Raw genomic sequence first — 18,097 nt, forward strand, 5'->3', positions numbered from 1 at the left:
CTATCTGCAGTTGAATAAATACATCACCTAATCTTGTATTTTGAGAAATTAATCTACAGTAAATATTGCCTTTTTTTTGGTATATACTGTACATATATTATCAACAGCCATTTGCATATAATAATTGTACCGTTTCTTAGCACATTAATTTTAAGCTCCACCCATTTCCAAGCATTTCCAGACTTTAAAACACAATACATTGTACTATCTGCAGTTGAATAAATACATCACATAATCTTGTATTTTGAGAAATTAATCTACAGTAAATATTGCCTTTTTTTGGTATATACATATATTATCAACAGCCATTTGCATATAATAATTGTACTGTTTCTTAGCACATAATTTTAAGCTCCACCCATTTCCTGATTTAAAACAAAATACGTTGTACTATCTGCAGTTGAATAAATACATCACCTAATCTTGTATTTTAAGGAATTAATCTACAGTAAATATTGCCTTTTTTGGTATATACATATATTGAGTTTACAGATATTATATTGCTATCAATAGCCATTCGTATATAATAATTGTAATGTTTCTTAGCACATTAATTTTAAGCTCCACCCATTTCCAAGCATTTCCTGACTCTAAAAAAAAACACATTGTACTATCTGCAGTTGAATAAATACATCACATAATCTTGTATTTTGAGAAATTAATCTACAGTAAATATTGCCTTTTTTGGTATATACATATGTTATCAACAGCCATTCGCATATAATAATTGTACTGTTTCTTAGCACATTAATTTTAAGCTCCACCCATTTCCAAGCATTTCCTGATTTAAAACAAAATACGTTGTACTATCTGCAGTTGAATAAATACATAACCTAATCTTGTATTTTGAGGAATTAATCTACAGTAAATATTGCCTTTTTTTTGGTATATACATGTATTGAATATACAGATATTTTTTTGCTATCAACAGCCATTCGCATGTAATAATTGTAATGTTTCTTAGCACATAATTTTAAGCTCCACCCATTTCCTGATTTAAAACAAAATACATTGTACTATCTGCAGTTGAATAAATAAATAAACCAATCGTGTATTTTTGAGGAATTAATCTACAGTAAATATTGCCTTTTTTTGGTATATACATATATTGAGTTTACAGATATTATATTTCTATCAATAGCCATTGTAATGTTTCTTAGCACATAATTTCAAGCTCCACCCATTTCCTGATTTAAAACTAAATACATTGTACTATCTGCAGTTGAATAAATAAATAACCCAATCGTGTATTTTTGAGGAATTAATCTACAGTAAATATTGCCATTTTTTTGTATATACTTATATTGAGTATACGTATATTATATTGCTATCAACAGATAGTTTTGCTGTTTCTTAGCACACAATGAGTATGCATATCGTCCAAACAATTACCTATTGTTCAATTGTCCTCAAAATAACAATACAACACAACAAAGCCCACCACAAATTATTCATTAATAGCACTCAATTCTTGTTTTTATACGGATTAAATACAACATTGACTGTTTTATTTACCTTAAATGTGGCTAAAAACTCACCCCATGAGACGCAATATGCCTTTATTGGGCCACCATTAAAGCCGGACGTTGTTTATGCCGCTTTGGCAAATAGGACTACAACTCCCATCTGCGTGACGTCACATCCGCCAAACGCCTACTTCCGGAAGAGAAAGCGAAAGGTTAGAAGCACGAAAAGTCACTGCACACAGGTTAGTATGTTGCTTTTAAGTTGTTTTCTATAAACGAATGTAAAGTCAAACTTACCCTTTGAAGTAGTTTTTTTTTAAAGGAGCGTATTTTGCTGTCAAGCGTATCGTTCGTAAAGTTCGGCTATTATTTGCATGCTAACGATGCTAACCCTGGTAAGTAATGTTGCTGAATCCCTCATCATCTCCCCCTGCAAACTTCATGTTTATGTCGGCCACAAGTCAAGTTGTGACTCATCCGGACGTGGAGCTATTTGGAGTTTACAAATAATGGTTATTGTTCCGTGACGGAAGCTAGCATGGTTAGCTACGCGGCGTGTCTTATAAAGCTTTGTAGTTCCAACAAGTCAGCGATCGCCTCCGTAAACGAAGACGAGTCCTGAGATGTTTTGTTCGGTGTAGTTCCAGAGGTGTGACGTTCATTGTGCCAGCGCATGTTAGTTTAAATACGTTGTTTACGTCTGTGTGTTTTGTTCCAAAATTGTGTCGATGCCGTTATTTGTGTTGCGGTTCGTGCCGCTGGTGTGATAAACAAAGATGGCGGGCTTTGTAAACAACATCATACTGTTGCATGGATATTTTAATACATGATATACATGCCTTTAAAGCTACAGTGACGTGGTGTTATTATACCCTGCTTTGCCGCTTTAAGGTTGTTTTTTTTTAAATAAACATACTTGCCAACCCTCCCGGATCTTCCGGGAGACTCCCGAAATTCAGCGCCTCTCCCGAAAACCTCCCGGGACACATTTTCTCCCGAAATTCAGTCCGCTTTCCCACAATATAAACAGTGTACCTGCCCAATCACGTTATAACTGTAGAATGATGGAGGGTGAGTTCTTGGTTTCTTATGTGTGTTTACTGTTAGGCAGTTTCATTAATGTCCTCCCAGCGCGGAAACAACACACAACAACAGCAGTCACGTTTTCGTCTACCGTAAAGCAGTTCGTCTGCCGTAAACAGCAATGTTGTGACACTCTTAAACAGGACAATACTGCCATCTAGTGCATTTGATGAAAGCACTTTTGTGCGTGCCACACAGCAATGCATCATCAGAGAGGGTGTTCAGCATGGTTAGAAAAATAGTGACAGAGAATAGAACAAGGATGGACAATTCAACCCTTAACTCAACAATGAGTAGATGAGTGTTATGTGTGTGTATATGTGTAAATAAATGAACACTGAAATTCAAGTATTTATTTTATATATATATACCGTATTTTCCGCACTATAAGGCGCACCTAAAAACCACAATTTTTCTCAAAAGCTGACAGTGCGCCTTATAACCCGGTGCGCTTTATTACGATTCATTTTCATAAAGTTTCGGTCTCGCAACTTCGGTAAACAGCCGCCATCTTTTTTCCCGGTAGAACAGGAAGCGCTTCTTCTTCTACGCAAGCAACCGCCAAGGAAAGCACCCGCCCCCATAGAACAGGAAGCGCTTCACCCGCCCCCGGAAGAAGAAGAAAAAACGCGCGGATATCACCGTACGTTTCATTTCCTGTTTACATCTGTAAAGACCACAAAATGGCTCCTACTACGCGACAAGGATCCGGTTCATAAAAAGACGCAATCTCTCCATCCGCACACGGATTACTACCGTATTTCACAGCAACTGATATTCCTGTGAACTGCACTGTGGAACGGGAGCACGTACGGTGAATATTCGCACCACAGGGAATGAGAAGTCATCCTTCACTGTGGTTCTAGCTTGCCATGCTAACTTCCACCCATGGTGATATTCAAAAGGAAGACCTTGCCAAAAGAGACCTTTCCAGCCGGCGTCATCATAAAAGCTAACTCGAAGGGATGGATGGATGAAGAAAAGATGAGCGAGTGGTTAAGGGAAGTTTACGCGAAGAGGCCGGGTGGCTTTTTTCACACAGCTCCGAAGGCGAACACACCTTCACTAAGACGGGCAGATAGCGCCGGTCGACATACGCCAACATCTGCCAGTGGATCGTAAATGCCTGGGCAGATAGTTTCGGTCACAACTGTGGTCCGAGCTTTCCGGAAGGCAGGATTCACAGAACTGCTGCACAACAACAGCGACACTGAATCCGATGACTTCGACGAGGCGGAGCCGGCCATTTTTGGATCCCACGCTTGCGCAACTTTTCAATTCGGACACCGAAGACGAAGAATTCGAAGGATTTACGAATGAAGAATAACTTCAGAAGGTGAGCGCTATGTTTATTTTGTGTGTTGTGACATTAACGTTCGAGCAACATTATGTTGCTATTTATTGCTCTACACCATTTTGAATTTTACTATGTTTGTGATTGCACATTTGCGTACATTTTGGGACAGAGTTGTTAGAACGCTGGTTTTCAATATATTATTAAAGTTTGACTGAACTATCTGACTGTTTTTTTGACATTCACTTTAGCGCAGCGTTTTTTTGACATTCACTTTAGCGCAGCGTAGGCGCGGCTTATAGTCCGGGGCGGCTTATTGGTGGACAAAATTATGAAATATGTAATTCATAGAAGGTGCGGCTAATAATCCGGTGCGCCTTATAGTGCGGAAAATACGGTATATAAATGATTTATATATATATAAAATAAAAATGGATGGATATATATAATAAAATATATATTTATAGCTAGAATTCACTGAAAGTCAAGTATTTCTTGTATGTATATATATATATATATATATACAGTGGGGCAAAAAAGTATTTAGTCAGCCACCGATTGTGCAAGTTCTCCCACTTAAAATTATGACAGAGGTCTGTAATTTTCATCATAGGTACACTTCAACTGTGAGAGACAGAATGTGGGAAAAAAAATCCAGGAAATCACATTGTAGGAATTTTGAAGAATTTATTTGTAAATTATGGTGGAAAATAAGTATTTGGTCACTTCAAACAAGGAAGATCTCTGGCTCTCACAGACCTGTAACTTCTTCTTTAAGAAGCTCTTCTGTCCTCCACTCGTTACCTGTATTAATGGCACCTGTTTGAACTCGTTATCTGTATAAAAGACACTTGTCCACAACCTCAAACAGTCAGACTCCAAACTCCACTATGGCCAAGACCAAAGAGCTGTCGAAGGACACCAGGAAAATAATTGAAGACCTGCACTAGACTGTGAAGAGTGAATCTACAATAGGCAAGCAGCTTGGTGTGAAAAAATCAACTGTGGGAGCAATTATCAGAAAATAGAAGACATACAAGACCACTGATAATCTCCCTCGATCTGGGGCTCCACGCAAGATCTCATCCCGTGAGGTCAAAATGATCATGAGAACGGTGAGCAAAAATCCCAGAACCACATGGGGGGACCTGGTGAATGACCTGCAGAGAGCTGGGACCAAAGTAACAAAGGTTACCATCAGTAACACACTACGCCGACAGGGAATCAAATCCTGCAGTGCCAGACGTGTCCCCCTGCTTAAGCCAGTGCATGTCCAGGCCCGTCTGAAGTTTGCCAGAGAGCACATGGATGATACAGCAAAGATTGGGAGAATGTCATGTGGTCAGATGAAACCAAAATATAACTTTTTGGTATAAACTCAACTCGTCGTGTTTGGAGGAAGAAGAATACTGAGTTGCATCCCAAGAACACCATACCTACTGTGAAGCATGGGGGTGGAAACATCCTGCTTTGGGGCTGTTTTTCTGCTAAGGGGACAGGCCGACTGATCCGTGTTAAGGAAAGAATGAATGGGGCCATGTATCGTGAGATTTTGAGCCAAAACCTCCTTCCATCAGTGAGAGCTTTGAAGATGAAACGTGGCTGGGTCTTCCAGCATGACAAAGATCCCAAACACACCGCCCGGGCAACGAAGGAGTGGCTCCGTAAGAAGCATTTGAAAGTCCTGGAGTGGCTTAGCCAGTCTCTAGACCTCAACCCCATAGACAATCTGTGGAGGGAGTTGAAAGTCCGTGTTGCTCGGCGACAGCCTCAAAACATCACTGCTCTCGAGAAGATCTGCATAGAGGAATGGGCCAAAATACCAGCTACTGTGTGTGCAAACCTGGTAAAGACCTATAGTAATCGTTTGACCTCTGTTATTGCCAACAAAGGTTATATTACAAAGTATTGAGTTGAATTTTTGTTATTGACCAAATACTTATTTTCCACCATAATTTACAAATAAATTCTTTAAAAATCCTACAATGTGAATTCCTGGATTTTTTTTTCACATTCTGTCTCTCACAGTTGAAGTGTACCTATGATGAAAATTACAGACCTCTGTCATCATTTTAAGTGGGAGAACTTGCACAATTGGTGGCTGACTAAATACTTTTTTGCCCCACTGTATATATATATATATATGTGTGTGAAATACTTGACTTGGTGAATTCTAGCTGTAAATTTACTCCTCCCCTCTTAACCACGCCCCGCCCCCAACCACGCCCCCGCCCCCCGAAATCGGAGGTCTCAAAGGTGGCAAGTATGTAAATAAACCTTTATTTGTAATATGCTACGGAGCCCCTTAAGGGACATGGAGGGGAAACAATGTTTTACAAGATCTCACAGTAATTTTTGCGAAATCTCGCAAAAGTTTTTTTTTCCTATTTCAGTGAAACAGACACAGCGGTGGTGAACCGGAAGTGAAACAGACAAAGCGATGGAGGAGCCTACCCATTGTCTGTGGGAAAAGTTTTTAGTATTGGCCTAACATATAAAGACATCAAATCGTATTATGGTCCCACAACAGAGCACAGATGAAGGGTAGGCTCCCGCTCCTCCATCGCTGTGTCGGTTTCACTTCCGGTTCACTGGCATAGAAAAAAAAAACTTTTGGGAGATCTCGCAAAAAAAATTGTGTAGCAAGATCACCTCAAAAAGTATTGAGAGATCTCGCACAAAGTACTGCGAGATCTCGCAAAAAGCATTGCGGGATCTCGCAAAAAGTACAGCAGCATCTCGCAAAAAGTATTGCGGGATCTCGCTAAAAGTACTGCGGGATCTCGCTAAAAGTACTGCGGGATCTCGCTAAAAGTACTGCGGGATCCAGCAAAAAGTACTGCGGGATCCAGCAAAAAGTATTGCGGGATCTCGCTAAAAGTACTGCGGGATCTTGCAAAAAGTACTGCAGCATCACGCAAAAAGTACTGCGAGATCTTGCCATACTTTTGCGAGCTCTCGCAATACTTTTTGCGAAATCTCGCAAAAGTTTTTTTTCCTGTCAGTGAACCGAAAGGAAAACAGACAAAGCGATAAAGGAGCCTACCCATCGTCCGTGGGAGAAGTTTGTTGATTTCTATTTTAGTATTAGCCTAACATATAAAGACATCAAATCGTATTATGGTCCCACAACAGAGCACAGATGAAGGGTAGGCTCCCGCTCCTCCATCGCTGTGTCGGTTTCACTTCCGGTTCAATGACATAGGGAAAGAAAAACTTTTGCGAGATCTCGCAAAAAATTGTGTAGCAAGATCTCGCAAAAAGTCTAGCGAGATCTCGCAAAAAGTATTGAGAGAGCTCGCAAAAAGCATAGCGAGATCTCGGAAAAAGTACAGCGAGATCTCGCAAAAAGTATTGAGAGATCTCGCAAAACATCCATGTCCCTTTAGGGGCTCCGTAATATGCAACATTTACATACAATCAAGAAATAATAATAATCAAAACAAGTACAAAAACAGTACAAAACAGCGCCAGGGGGTTGTAAACTCAATAAAGTAACTAAAATAGAATGCAAAATACACTATAAATATATATATATATATATATATATATATGTGTGTGTGCGTGTGGAACAATATGTAAAGCCATGGGTGTCAAACTCTGGCCCGCGGGCCAAATTTGGCCCGCCGTGTAATTTCACTTGGCCCTTGAGGCGATATCAAATTAACACTAAAGCTGGCCCGCCGATCCTCCCGGCAGTCTTCCAAACGCCAACCAGCCCAATGAATGCTGGCCCAGTCACATAACATGTGCGGCTTCTGCACGCACACACATTAGAATGCAACGCATACTTCATCAACAGCAATACAGGTTACACTGAGGGTAGCCGAATAAAAAACTTTAACACTGTTAGAAATATACGCCACACTGTGAATCCACACCAAACCAGAACCCTTTGCAGCACTAACTCTTCCGGGACGCTACAAGGTGTGTGTGTGGGGGGAGGTTTGGTGGTAGCGGGGGTGTATTTTGTAGCGTCCCGGAAGAGTTAGTGCTGCAAAGGATTCTGGGTATTTGTTCTGTTGTGTTTATGTTGTGTTGTTGATGTTCTCCCGAAATGTGTTTGTCATTCTTGTTTGGTGTGGATTTACAGTGTGGCGTATATTTCTAACAGTGTTAAAGTTTTTTATACTGGCACCCTCAGTGTAACCTGTATCGCTGTTGATGAAGTAGGCATTCATTCCCTCGTGTGTGCGTTCAAAAGCCGCACATATCTTGTGACTGGGTCTGAACGATGTTAGAATGGATGAAAAGCGGACGTGATGATAGCTCGTAGAGTACGTTAAAGGTTAATTTGTTCAACTTTGGCCCGTGGCTTTGTTCAGTTTTAAATTTTGGCCCACTCTGTATTTGAGTTTGACACCCCTGTGTAAAGCCATAGGCTTGCACAAGTTCCGTAAATAATCCAAATTTGGAACACCGCATCATAGTTTTCACAGCTTTTTGGTTGTTAGAGGTAGAGAGCGTTTTAACGTAGAGTTGTAATTCTTTTTTAAAGGCACAAAAAAGAGGTCATGTAATGAGAAACTTACATTTATGAATATAAAACTTAGCCAATAGTATAATGAGGTTGCAAAGGTAAAATTAATTTTCAAATTTTTTTTTCATACAGTGTAAATCCAAATCGCACAAATGTGTCATGAATATCGTCCAAGATGAAACTGCCATAGTGATCGAGGGTTTGCACAAGTCCAAAACAGGTGGTAAACAGTCTGAGGATGCATGTTGCATAAGGTGCAGGTAACATCAATGTCCTTCTTGTATCTAACCATCACAGTCTTTACAGGGTAATAACCATGAATGATTTTGAAGGAAATCGCTTTTGACTTTGTTGGTGAGTAAATACCTGTTGGGAAGAGACCATGTTTTGACCCCAGCATTGCCGCTCTTAAGGTTTGATCACCGCTGACCACCATGATCGACGTCAGAGCATGGGCAGATTACGTGGTGGAGTGGGCTGCCAAAGACCCCTACGGCTTCCTGACCACCGTCATCCTGGCCCTCACGCCCCTTTTCATCGCCAGCGCCGTGTTGTCGTGGAAACTGGCCAAGATGATCGAGGCGAGGGACAAGGAGCAGAAGAGGAAGCAGAGACGCCAGGAGAACCTGGCCAAGGTGAAGAGGAACTAGAAGGACTTTGTTGTGTTATGTAACAGGGAAAGTGGGGGCCATCATGCGACCCAGTAGTCCCCGCTTGTGCCTTACCACCCGCACAGACACTCTAACTCTGTGCAAGGAGCAGGAACACTGGACCGACGTCCCACACGTGCTAAACGAGATGGACGTTCCCCGTTTAGAGGAAGCTCGTCCATGTTGGACTTGCCTCAGCAAGACATTTTTGTACACAGCTGTTGCTGCACATTCCAATAACACCTCTGTTCCATTCAATTAATGACTTCTTCTCTCTATAACAATTTCATTTTTTAACAATAAAGCGCTCATGGATCATTTTAAAAGTGTTTTGTGTGCAATTTGTTAGTACCGTATTTTTCGGAGTATAAGTCGCACCGGCCGAAAATGCATAATAAAGAAGGAAAAAAACATATATAAGTCGCACTTTTTGGGGAAATTTATTTGATAAAACCCAACACCAAGAATAGACATTTGAAAGGCAATTTAAAATAAATAAAGAATAGTGAACAACTGAGAACGTGCCTGGTATGTTAACGTAACATATTATGGTAAGAGTCATTCAAATAACTATAACATATAGAACATGTTATACGTTTACCAAACAATCTGTCACTCCTAATCGCTAAATCCCATGAAATCTTATACGTCTAGTCCAGGAGTCGGCAACCCGCGGCTCTAGAGCCGCATGCGGCTCTTTAGCGCCGCCCTAGTGGCTCTCTGGAGCTTTTTCAAAAATGTATGAAAAATGGAAAAAGTTGAGGGGAAAAAACTTTTTTTTTGTTTTAATATGGTTTCTGTAGGAGGACAAACATGACACAAACCTCCCTAATTGTTATAAAGCACACTGTTTATATTAAACATGCTTCACTGATTCGAGTATTTGGCGAGCGCCGTTTTGTCCTACTAATTTTTGCAGTCATTGAACTCACCTTAGTTTGTTTACATGTATATCTTTCTGCGACTTTCTAGGACGTGTTTTATGCCACTTCTTTTTCTGTCTCATGTTGTCCGCCAAACTTTTAAAGTTGCATGAATCCACAAAGGTGAGTTTTGTTGATGTTATGACTTGTGTGGAGTGCTAATCAGACATTTTGGTCACTGCATGACTGCGAGCTAATCGATGCTAACATGCTATTTAGGCTAGCTATATGTACATATTGCATCATTATGCCTCATTTGTAGCTATATTTGAGGTAATTTAGTTTCCTTTAAGTCATATTAATTCAATGTATATCTCATGACACACTATCTGTATGTAATAAGGCTTTTAATTTTTTGCGGCTCCAGACAGATTTGGCTCAATATGGCTCTTTCAACATTTTGGGTTGCCGACCCCTGGTCTAGTCTCTTACGGGAATGAGCTAAATAATATTTGATATTTTACGGTAATGTGTTAATAATTTCACACATAAGTCGCTCCTGAGTATAAGTCGCACCCCCGGCCAAACTATGAAAAAAACTGCGACTTATAGTCCGGAAAATACGGTAGTTAAAATTGTTTAGTATCTAATAAATGGGTTATACTTGTATAGCACTTTTCTACCTTCAAGGTACTCAAAGCGCTTTGGACACTATTTCCACATTCACACACACTGATTCACACATTCACTAACCACGACCCATCAGGAGCAAGGGTGAAGTGTCTTGCTCAAGGACACAACCGACGTGACTAGGTTGGTAGAAGGTGGGGATTGAACCAGGAACCCTCAGGTTGCTGGCACGGCCACTCTCCCAAACGCTCCACGCCGTCCCCATACTGTAATACTGTAGATATAGATGACTACAGCCTGGTTGAAATGTCTTCTTTATCTTAAATTGAGATAAGTTAATTAAAAAAAAAGTAATAGTGTACAAATATTAAACTGAAAGGTCATAGCACATTGCCTGTAATGAGTGTATCACATCATATCCAGCATCCTCCGATAATGGCTTTTTTGCCGATATTCCGATATTGTCCAACTCTTAATTACCGATTCCGATATCAACCGATACCAATATATACAGTCATGGAATTAACACATTATCATGCCTAATTTTGTTGTGATGCCCCGCTGGATGCATTAAACAATGTAACAAGGTTTTCCAAAATAAATCAACTCAAGTTATGGAAAAAAAAAATGCCAACATGTCACTGCCATATTTATTATTGAAGTCACAAAGTGCATTATTTTTTTTAACAAGCCTCAAAACAGCAGCTTTGAATTTGGAACATGCTCTCCCTGAGAGAGCATGAGGATTGAGATGGGGGGTAGAAGGTAGCGGGGGTGTATGTTGTAGCGTCCCGGAAGAGTTAGTGCTGCAAGGGGTTCTGGGTATTTGTTCTGTTGTGTTACGGTGCGGATGTTCTCCCGAAATGTGTTTGTAAGTGTTGTTTGGTGTGGGTTCACAGTGTGGCGCATATTTGTAACAGTGTTAAAGTTGTTTATACGGCCACCCTCAGTGTGACCTGTATGGCTGTTGACCAAGTATGGATTGCATTCACTTGTGTGTGTGAAAAGCCGTAGATATTATGTGACTGGGCCGGCACGCAAAGGCAGTGACTTTAAGGTTTATTGGTGCTATGTACTTCTCCCTACGTCCGTGTATACAGCGGCGTTTTAAAAAGTCATACATTTTACTTTTTGAAACCGATACCGATCATTTTTGATGTTACATTTTAAAGCATTTATCCAAATAAAACCAAAAAATTGTAATATCATTATACATGTTATAATAGTATTTTATCATTGCCTTACAAAAAAATATACATTTTGACCACAAATATTAGGATAGGAAAGTATTGCGTTACTTTAATTGTGCAGTTGTACTCCTTAAAAGTCCATTGTTGCTGGGAAATTCTACAGGAAATATTCCATTTGTTCACTTTATGGTTAGTTTATTTTGAACATACAGTTGTGCTCATAAGTTTACATACCCTGGGAGAATTTATGATTTCTTGGCCATTCTTCATAGAATATGAATGATAACACAAAAACCTTTCTTCCACCTGTGACCTGTTTGTTTGTAATTAGTGTGTGTATAAAAGGTCAGGAAGTTTCTGGGCTTCTGACAGACCATTGCATCTTTCATCCAGTGCTGCACAGATGTTTCTGGATTCTGAGTCATGGGGAAGGCAAAATAATTGTCAAAGGATCTGTGAGAAAAGGTAATTGAACTGCATAAAACAGGAAAGGGGTATAAAAAGATATCCAAGGAATTGAGAATGCCAATCAGCAATGTTCAAACGCTGATTAAGAAGTGGAAAATGAGGGATTCAGGTAGACCAGCAAAGATTTCAGCCACAACAGCCAGGAAAATTGTTCGAGATGCAAAGAAAAATCCACAAATAACTTCAGCTGAAATACAGGACTCTCTGAAAAATTGTGGTGTGGCTGTTTCAAGATGGAGGAGGCACTTGAAGAAAAATGGGCTGCATGGTCGAGTGGCCAAAAAGTTCAATTTTGGTCTCATCACTCCAAGTTACTTTTTTTCTGAAGTTTTGAGGCTTGTCTCTGTGCTGTTTGGCGTAATGTAAGCGGGATACTTTGTGACATTTGCGCAGAAATGGCTTTCTTCTGGCGACTCGACCATGCAGCACATTTTTCTTCAAGTGCCTCCTTATTGTGCATCTTGAAACAGCCACACCACAATTTTTCGGAGAGTCCTGTATTTCAGCTGAAGTTATTTATGGATTTTTATTTGCATCTCAAACAATTTTCCTGGCTGTTGTGGCTGAAATGTTTGCTGGTCTACCTGAATCCCTCATTTTCCACATCTTAATCAGCGTTTGAACACTGCTGATTGGCATTCCCAATTCCTTGGATATCTTTTTATACCCCTTTCCTGTTTTATGCAGTTCAATTACCTTTTCTCGCAGATCCTTTGACAGTTATTTTGCCTTCCCCATGACTCAGAATCCAGAAACATCTGTGCAGCACTGGATGAAAAATGCAATGGTCTGTCAGAAGCCCAGAAACTCACTGACCTTTTATACACACACATTAATTACAAACAAACAGGTCACAAGTGAGGATTGGAACCTTGATTAGCCATTCAAACCTGTTTGTGTCAACTTTTGTGCATGTTATCAGGTCAAAGTCACTGGGGTATGTAAACTTTTGATCAGGGTCATTTGGGTACTTTCTTTTGTCATTTTGATTTAAAAAGAGTAAACATAGTTGTTTGCCAATAAGTAGCTTCACACAACCGTTAAGCATCAGTGGAAGAAAGGTTTTTGTGTTATCATTCATATTCTCTGAAGAATGGCCAAGAAATCATAAATTCTCCCATGGTATGCAAACTTATGAGCACAACTGTACATACAATTGCATCACAATTTCCAATTCCTCTTTTTAACATGCTTGAAAAGGAGTAGGAAGAAGCAGAGCTTATTTAATCTTTCCCCTTTTCCATTATGCTAAACACCTTTCTTAACTTCCTGTTCTCCATGCGTTCACAATATACTTCATCAATAATGTAAAATAAAAAATAGTTCATAATGTGATTTTTTATTTTATTAATGCAACAATAATAAAGAACACGTTTTTATACGTCATCACTTTTTCCATTTCTGCAGTACACAGGAGACCAACTACCCTTAAAAAGTAATCCAAGTGGATTTTAATCTTTTTTTTTTTTACTTATAGTTGAAGATACTTTTACTTGTACTAGAATACAATTTCAGCGAAGTACCTGCATGTTGCTGTCAGCCTTGTTTATTGACAGACCTTGCCACTTTATTAGGTACACCTGTAGTGAACACTATAGTGATCCAATGCAGGAGCTGTTAAAAAAAAAAAAAAAAAAAAAAAAAAAGCATCATTCCCATCAGATTGTGTTGCACTGTCCATGGTGGACGTATTTCTAGTCTTTTAATTTTTGGGATTAGGCCGCCAGGAGCCCGGCTGAAAGGTGTTGGCGGTACTCGTGGGCTCCTCGCTGATGTCTTCCTTGCCAAAGCTGGTGGCGGCCGCGTGACCCTTCGCCACCGTTTTGGAAGGCATCGCCACCAGACCGTCTTTGAATTCCTTCGCTTTGAGGAGAGCGTCTTTCTCCTCGCACTCCTTGGCCTTCAGCTTAATCTGCTGCCTGTAGGCTTCGTTCTTTGCCAACTCCTGCAGGAAAGCAGACAAAGACATTGGTATGTCGATCGTCATGATTTAGGTCAACAATAACAGATTCTAAGGATATTTTTTTTGCCATTATTTTTTGATCTTCATACCATTTTGATTAAAAACAAAAAAAATCACAGGAAATTCATTGTGAAAACATTTTAGAACAATCAGTCCTTAAATTGCAGCACCGGACTGTGTGCTTTCCGTTTTTTTGATTAAAAAACAGTGGCGTTGTATAAACATACTGTCCATAAAAGGCTAACCGTACACACACATTTTTTCCATTATATTATATGTATATAAATATATACCGTAAGTGTTTATACAATTCCACAGTGTTTTTAATGTAAAAAAGGGAAAGCACACAAACAAGCCCACATAGAGTACAGGTGGTGCTGAATGCTTTAAATGGGGAATAGTAGCGCCATCTGGAGACCAAATAGAAGCTCAGTAGTCCAAATTTAAAGTCGGGAAAAAAACAATATATTATATTTTTACAGTAGTTTTTGGGAAGGTGACATATTTGTGTCCTGATGAAGTTTAAAAAAAATATGGTTTGTTAAAAAAACATGCATAAAAGTCAACCATTACCGTAATTTAAGCATTTAATAAGAACAGTAATAAGCAAATACTCAGTTGAAAACTGATTGGTTAAATTAAAAAAAAAAAAAGAGAGATGTCCGATAATGCCTTTTTTGCCGATATCTGATATTCCGATATTGTCCAACTCTTAATTACCAATTCCGATATCAACCGATATCGATATATACAGTCGTGGAATTAACACATTATTATGCCTAATTGTGTTGTGATGCTCCGCTGGATGCATTAAACAATGTAACAAGGTTTTCCAAAATAAATCGACTCAAGTTATGGAAAAAAAATGCCAACATGGCACTGCCATATTTATTATTGAAGTCACAAAATGCATTATTTTTTTTTAACATGCCTCAAAACAGCAGCTTGGAATTTGGGACATGCTCTCCCTGAGAGAGCATGAGGAGGTTGAGGTGGGCGGGATTGAGGTGGGGGGTGGGTGGGGGGGAGTAGCGGGGGTCGTATATTGTAGCGTCCCGGAAGAGTTAGTGCTATAAGGGGTTCTGGGTATTTGTTCTGTTGTGTTTGTGTTTTGTTACGGTGCGTATGTTCTCCCGAAATGTGTTTGTCATTCTTGTTTGGTATGGGTTCACAATGTGGAGCATATTAGTAACAGTGTTAAAGTTGTTTATACGGCCACCCTCAGTGTGACCTGTATGGCTGTTGACCAAGTATGCGTTGCATTCACTTGTGTGTGTGTGTGAAAAGCCGTAGATATTATGTGATTGGGCCGGCACGCAAATGCAATGCCTTTAAGGCACGCCCCCAATATTGTTGTCTGGGTGGAAATCGGGAGAAATTCAGGAGAATTGTTGCCCCGGCAGATTTTCGGGAGGGGCACTGAAATTCGTGAGTCTCCCGGGAAAATCAGGAGGGTTGGCAAGTATGACTGGGAGACGCAACTGCTCTGTACTTCTCCCTACGTCCGTGTACCACTCCGTACAGCGGCGTTTTAAAAAGTCATACATTTTACTTTTAGAAACCGATACAGATAATTTCCAATAATTTTAAAGCATTTATCGGGCAATAATATCGGACTGTCGGACATCTCTAATAAAAACAACTGAAATATTATTGATTGCTAAAACAAAGCAGGTGCGGGCAATAGCGCTCAGGGAAGAAATGAAACGGCTACAGGAAAATACCAACAAAACAGGAAAAGCCACCAAAAGGCAAGAACTAAAACACTACACACAGGAAAACACCAAAAATCTCTTAATAAGTCGCGGCGTGATGTGACAGGTCGTGACAAGACCTTTGAGACAAGAGCTATAGTGATGGTTATGGTTTGAATTTATATCCAACAATTGCCAGAACAACGTTTTACTGTCAGTATCAGCTGCTGAGTTTCATTTTTTAATGTTTTCTGCTGGTGGTGTGCCTCCGCAATATAAAAAATGTGCCTTGGCTCAAAAAAGGTTGAAAAACACAGATGTGGTGAATGTCTATACATTTGTATTCACAAATTATCCCCGTCTACAAGTGGCCCTCTGGAGGCATCCATAACTCAATGTGGCCCTCAATGAAATTGAGTTTGACACCTCTGACTTAGGGGTAAAAAATAAAAACATCTGCACTGCAAAAACTGAAATCTAAGTAAGATTAAATACCTCAAATAAGGGTGATATTTGCTTATTTTCTGTCTGATAAGATAATTCTTCTCACTAACCAGATTTTATGTTCGAGTGTTTTACTTGTTTTAAGGGTTTTGGTCCGAAATGATCTCAGTAAGATATTACAGCTTGTTGCTGAGATTTGATGACCTATATTGAGTAAAACATGCTTGAAACTAGAATATCAACTGTTGCAAAGCTGTGTCATCAACACTCACAAGTAGGGATGTCCGATAATGGCTTTTATATCCGATATCCGATATTCCGATATTGTCCAACTCTTAATTACCGATACCGTTATCAACCGATACCGATATATACAGTCGTGGAATCAACACATTATTATGTCTAATTTGGACAACCAGGTATAGTGAAGATAAGGTCCTTTTTTTTTAAAAATTAATAAAATAAAATAAGATGGATAAATCAAAAACATTTTCTTGAATAAAAAAGAAAGTAAAACAATATAAGAACAGTTACATAGAAACTAGTAATTAATGAAAATGAGTCAAATTAACTGTTAAGGGTTAGTACTATTAGTGGACCAGCAGCACGCACAATCATGTGTGCTTACGGACTGTATCCCTTGCAGACTGTATTGATATATATTGATATATAATGTAGGAACCAGAATATTAATAACAGAAAGAAACAACCCTTTTGTGTGAATGAGTGTAAATGGGGGAGGTTTTTTTTTTTTTGGGTTAGTGCACTAATTGTAAGTGCATCTTGTGTTTTTTATGTTGATTTAATTAAAAACAAAAAACAAAACAAAAAAAATCCCGATACTAAAAAAAAACCATACCGATAATTTCCGATATTACATTTTAAAGCATTTATCGGACATCTCTACTCACAAGTATAAAACTACTTTTTTAAAGTAATAATTTCTTACTTCAAGCATGAAAAAAAAAATCATGATGCCGAGCGCATATCATATTATGTCAAGATAATGGCACTAACATTTACTTATTTAAAGGGGAACATTATCACCAGACCTATGTAAGCGTCAATATATACCTTGATGTTGCAGAAAAAAGACCATATATTTTTTTAACCGATTTCCGAACTCTAAATGGGTGAATTTTGGCGAATTAAACGCCTTTCTAATATTCGCTCTCGGAGCGATGACGTCACAACGTGACGTCACATCGGGAAGCAATCCGCCATTTTCTCAAACACATTACAAACACCGAGTAAAATCAGCTCTGTTATTTTCCGTTTTTTCGACTGTTTTCCATACCTTGGAGACATCATGCCTCGTCGCTGTGTTGTCGGAGGGTGTAACAACACGAACAGGGACGGATTCAAGTTGCACCAGTGGCCCAAAGATGCGAAAGTGGCAAGAAATTGGACGTTTGTTCCGCACACTTTACCGACGAAAGCTATGCTACGACAGAGATGGCAAGAATGTGTGGATATCCTGCGACACTCAAAGCAGATGCATTTCCAACGATAAAGTCAAAGAAATCTGCCGCCAGACCCCCATTGAATCTGCCGGAGTGTGTGAGCAATTCAGGGACAAAGGACCTCGGTAGCACGGCAAGCAATGGCGGCAGTTTGTTCCCGCAGACGAGCGAGCTAAACCCCCTGGATGTTTTGGCTCACACCGTCCCTTAAACTGGACAGATTAGCTTTCAGGAAAAGAGCGTGGATGAGGGTATGTCTACAGAATATATTAATTGATGAAAATTGGGCTGTCTGCACTCTCAAAGTGCATGTTGTTGCCAAATGTATTTCATATGCTGTAAACCTAGTTCATAGTTGTTAGTTTCCTTTAATGCCAAACAAACACATACCAATCGTTGGTTAGAAGGC

General features: G+C 39.5%; 3 protein-coding genes across 8 annotated transcripts in view; 1 reads left to right on the forward strand and 2 right to left on the reverse strand.

The window, feature by feature from the left end:
• LOC133575635 (zinc finger SWIM domain-containing protein 6-like) overlaps positions 1–1,610 on the reverse strand; it is a 165,348-nt gene extending 163,738 nt beyond the window's left edge. For 2 of the 4 annotated variants that reach the window (XM_061928330.1, XM_061928327.1), the window contains exon 1: positions 1,539–1,610. The gene's annotated coding sequence lies outside the window, so the exon portion shown is untranslated. Of the gene's footprint in view, positions 1–1,515 lie in introns of all 4 variants that reach the window. The other 2 variants (XM_061928329.1, XM_072912136.1) reach the window with 2 other exon arrangements.
• Positions 1,562–9,299, forward strand: smim15 (small integral membrane protein 15). Of its 3 annotated transcripts, none has more exons than XM_061928332.1 (2): positions 1,562–1,708; positions 8,737–9,299. In XM_061928332.1, the coding sequence occupies exon 2, from the start codon at positions 8,758–8,760 to the stop codon at positions 8,971–8,973; it is 216 nt and encodes a 71-aa protein (XP_061784316.1). In that variant the 5' UTR covers positions 1,562–1,708; positions 8,737–8,757; the 3' UTR covers positions 8,974–9,299. The 3 variants fall into 3 exon arrangements, with proteins under 3 accessions (XP_061784316.1, XP_061784317.1, XP_061784318.1); XM_061928333.1 differs by lacking the exon at positions 1,562–1,708 and adding an exon at positions 1,738–1,861; XM_061928334.2 differs by lacking the exon at positions 1,562–1,708 and adding an exon at positions 8,082–8,583.
• Positions 9,300–13,442: 4,143 nt separating this feature from the next.
• The window catches only part of ndufaf2 (NADH:ubiquinone oxidoreductase complex assembly factor 2), a 64,032-nt gene continuing 59,377 nt past the window's right edge, over positions 13,443–18,097 (reverse strand). Inside the window, exon 4 of the mRNA XM_061928998.1 lies at positions 13,443–14,069. Coding sequence (XP_061784982.1) covers positions 13,827–14,069 — 243 coding nt within the window. The 3' untranslated portion in view covers positions 13,443–13,826. The remainder of the gene's footprint in view (positions 14,070–18,097) is intronic.

The sequence above is a fragment of the Nerophis lumbriciformis genome, linkage group LG33 (assembly GCF_033978685.3).
Source record: "Nerophis lumbriciformis linkage group LG33, RoL_Nlum_v2.1, whole genome shotgun sequence".
Lineage (NCBI taxonomy): Eukaryota > Metazoa > Chordata > Actinopteri > Syngnathiformes > Syngnathidae > Nerophis > Nerophis lumbriciformis.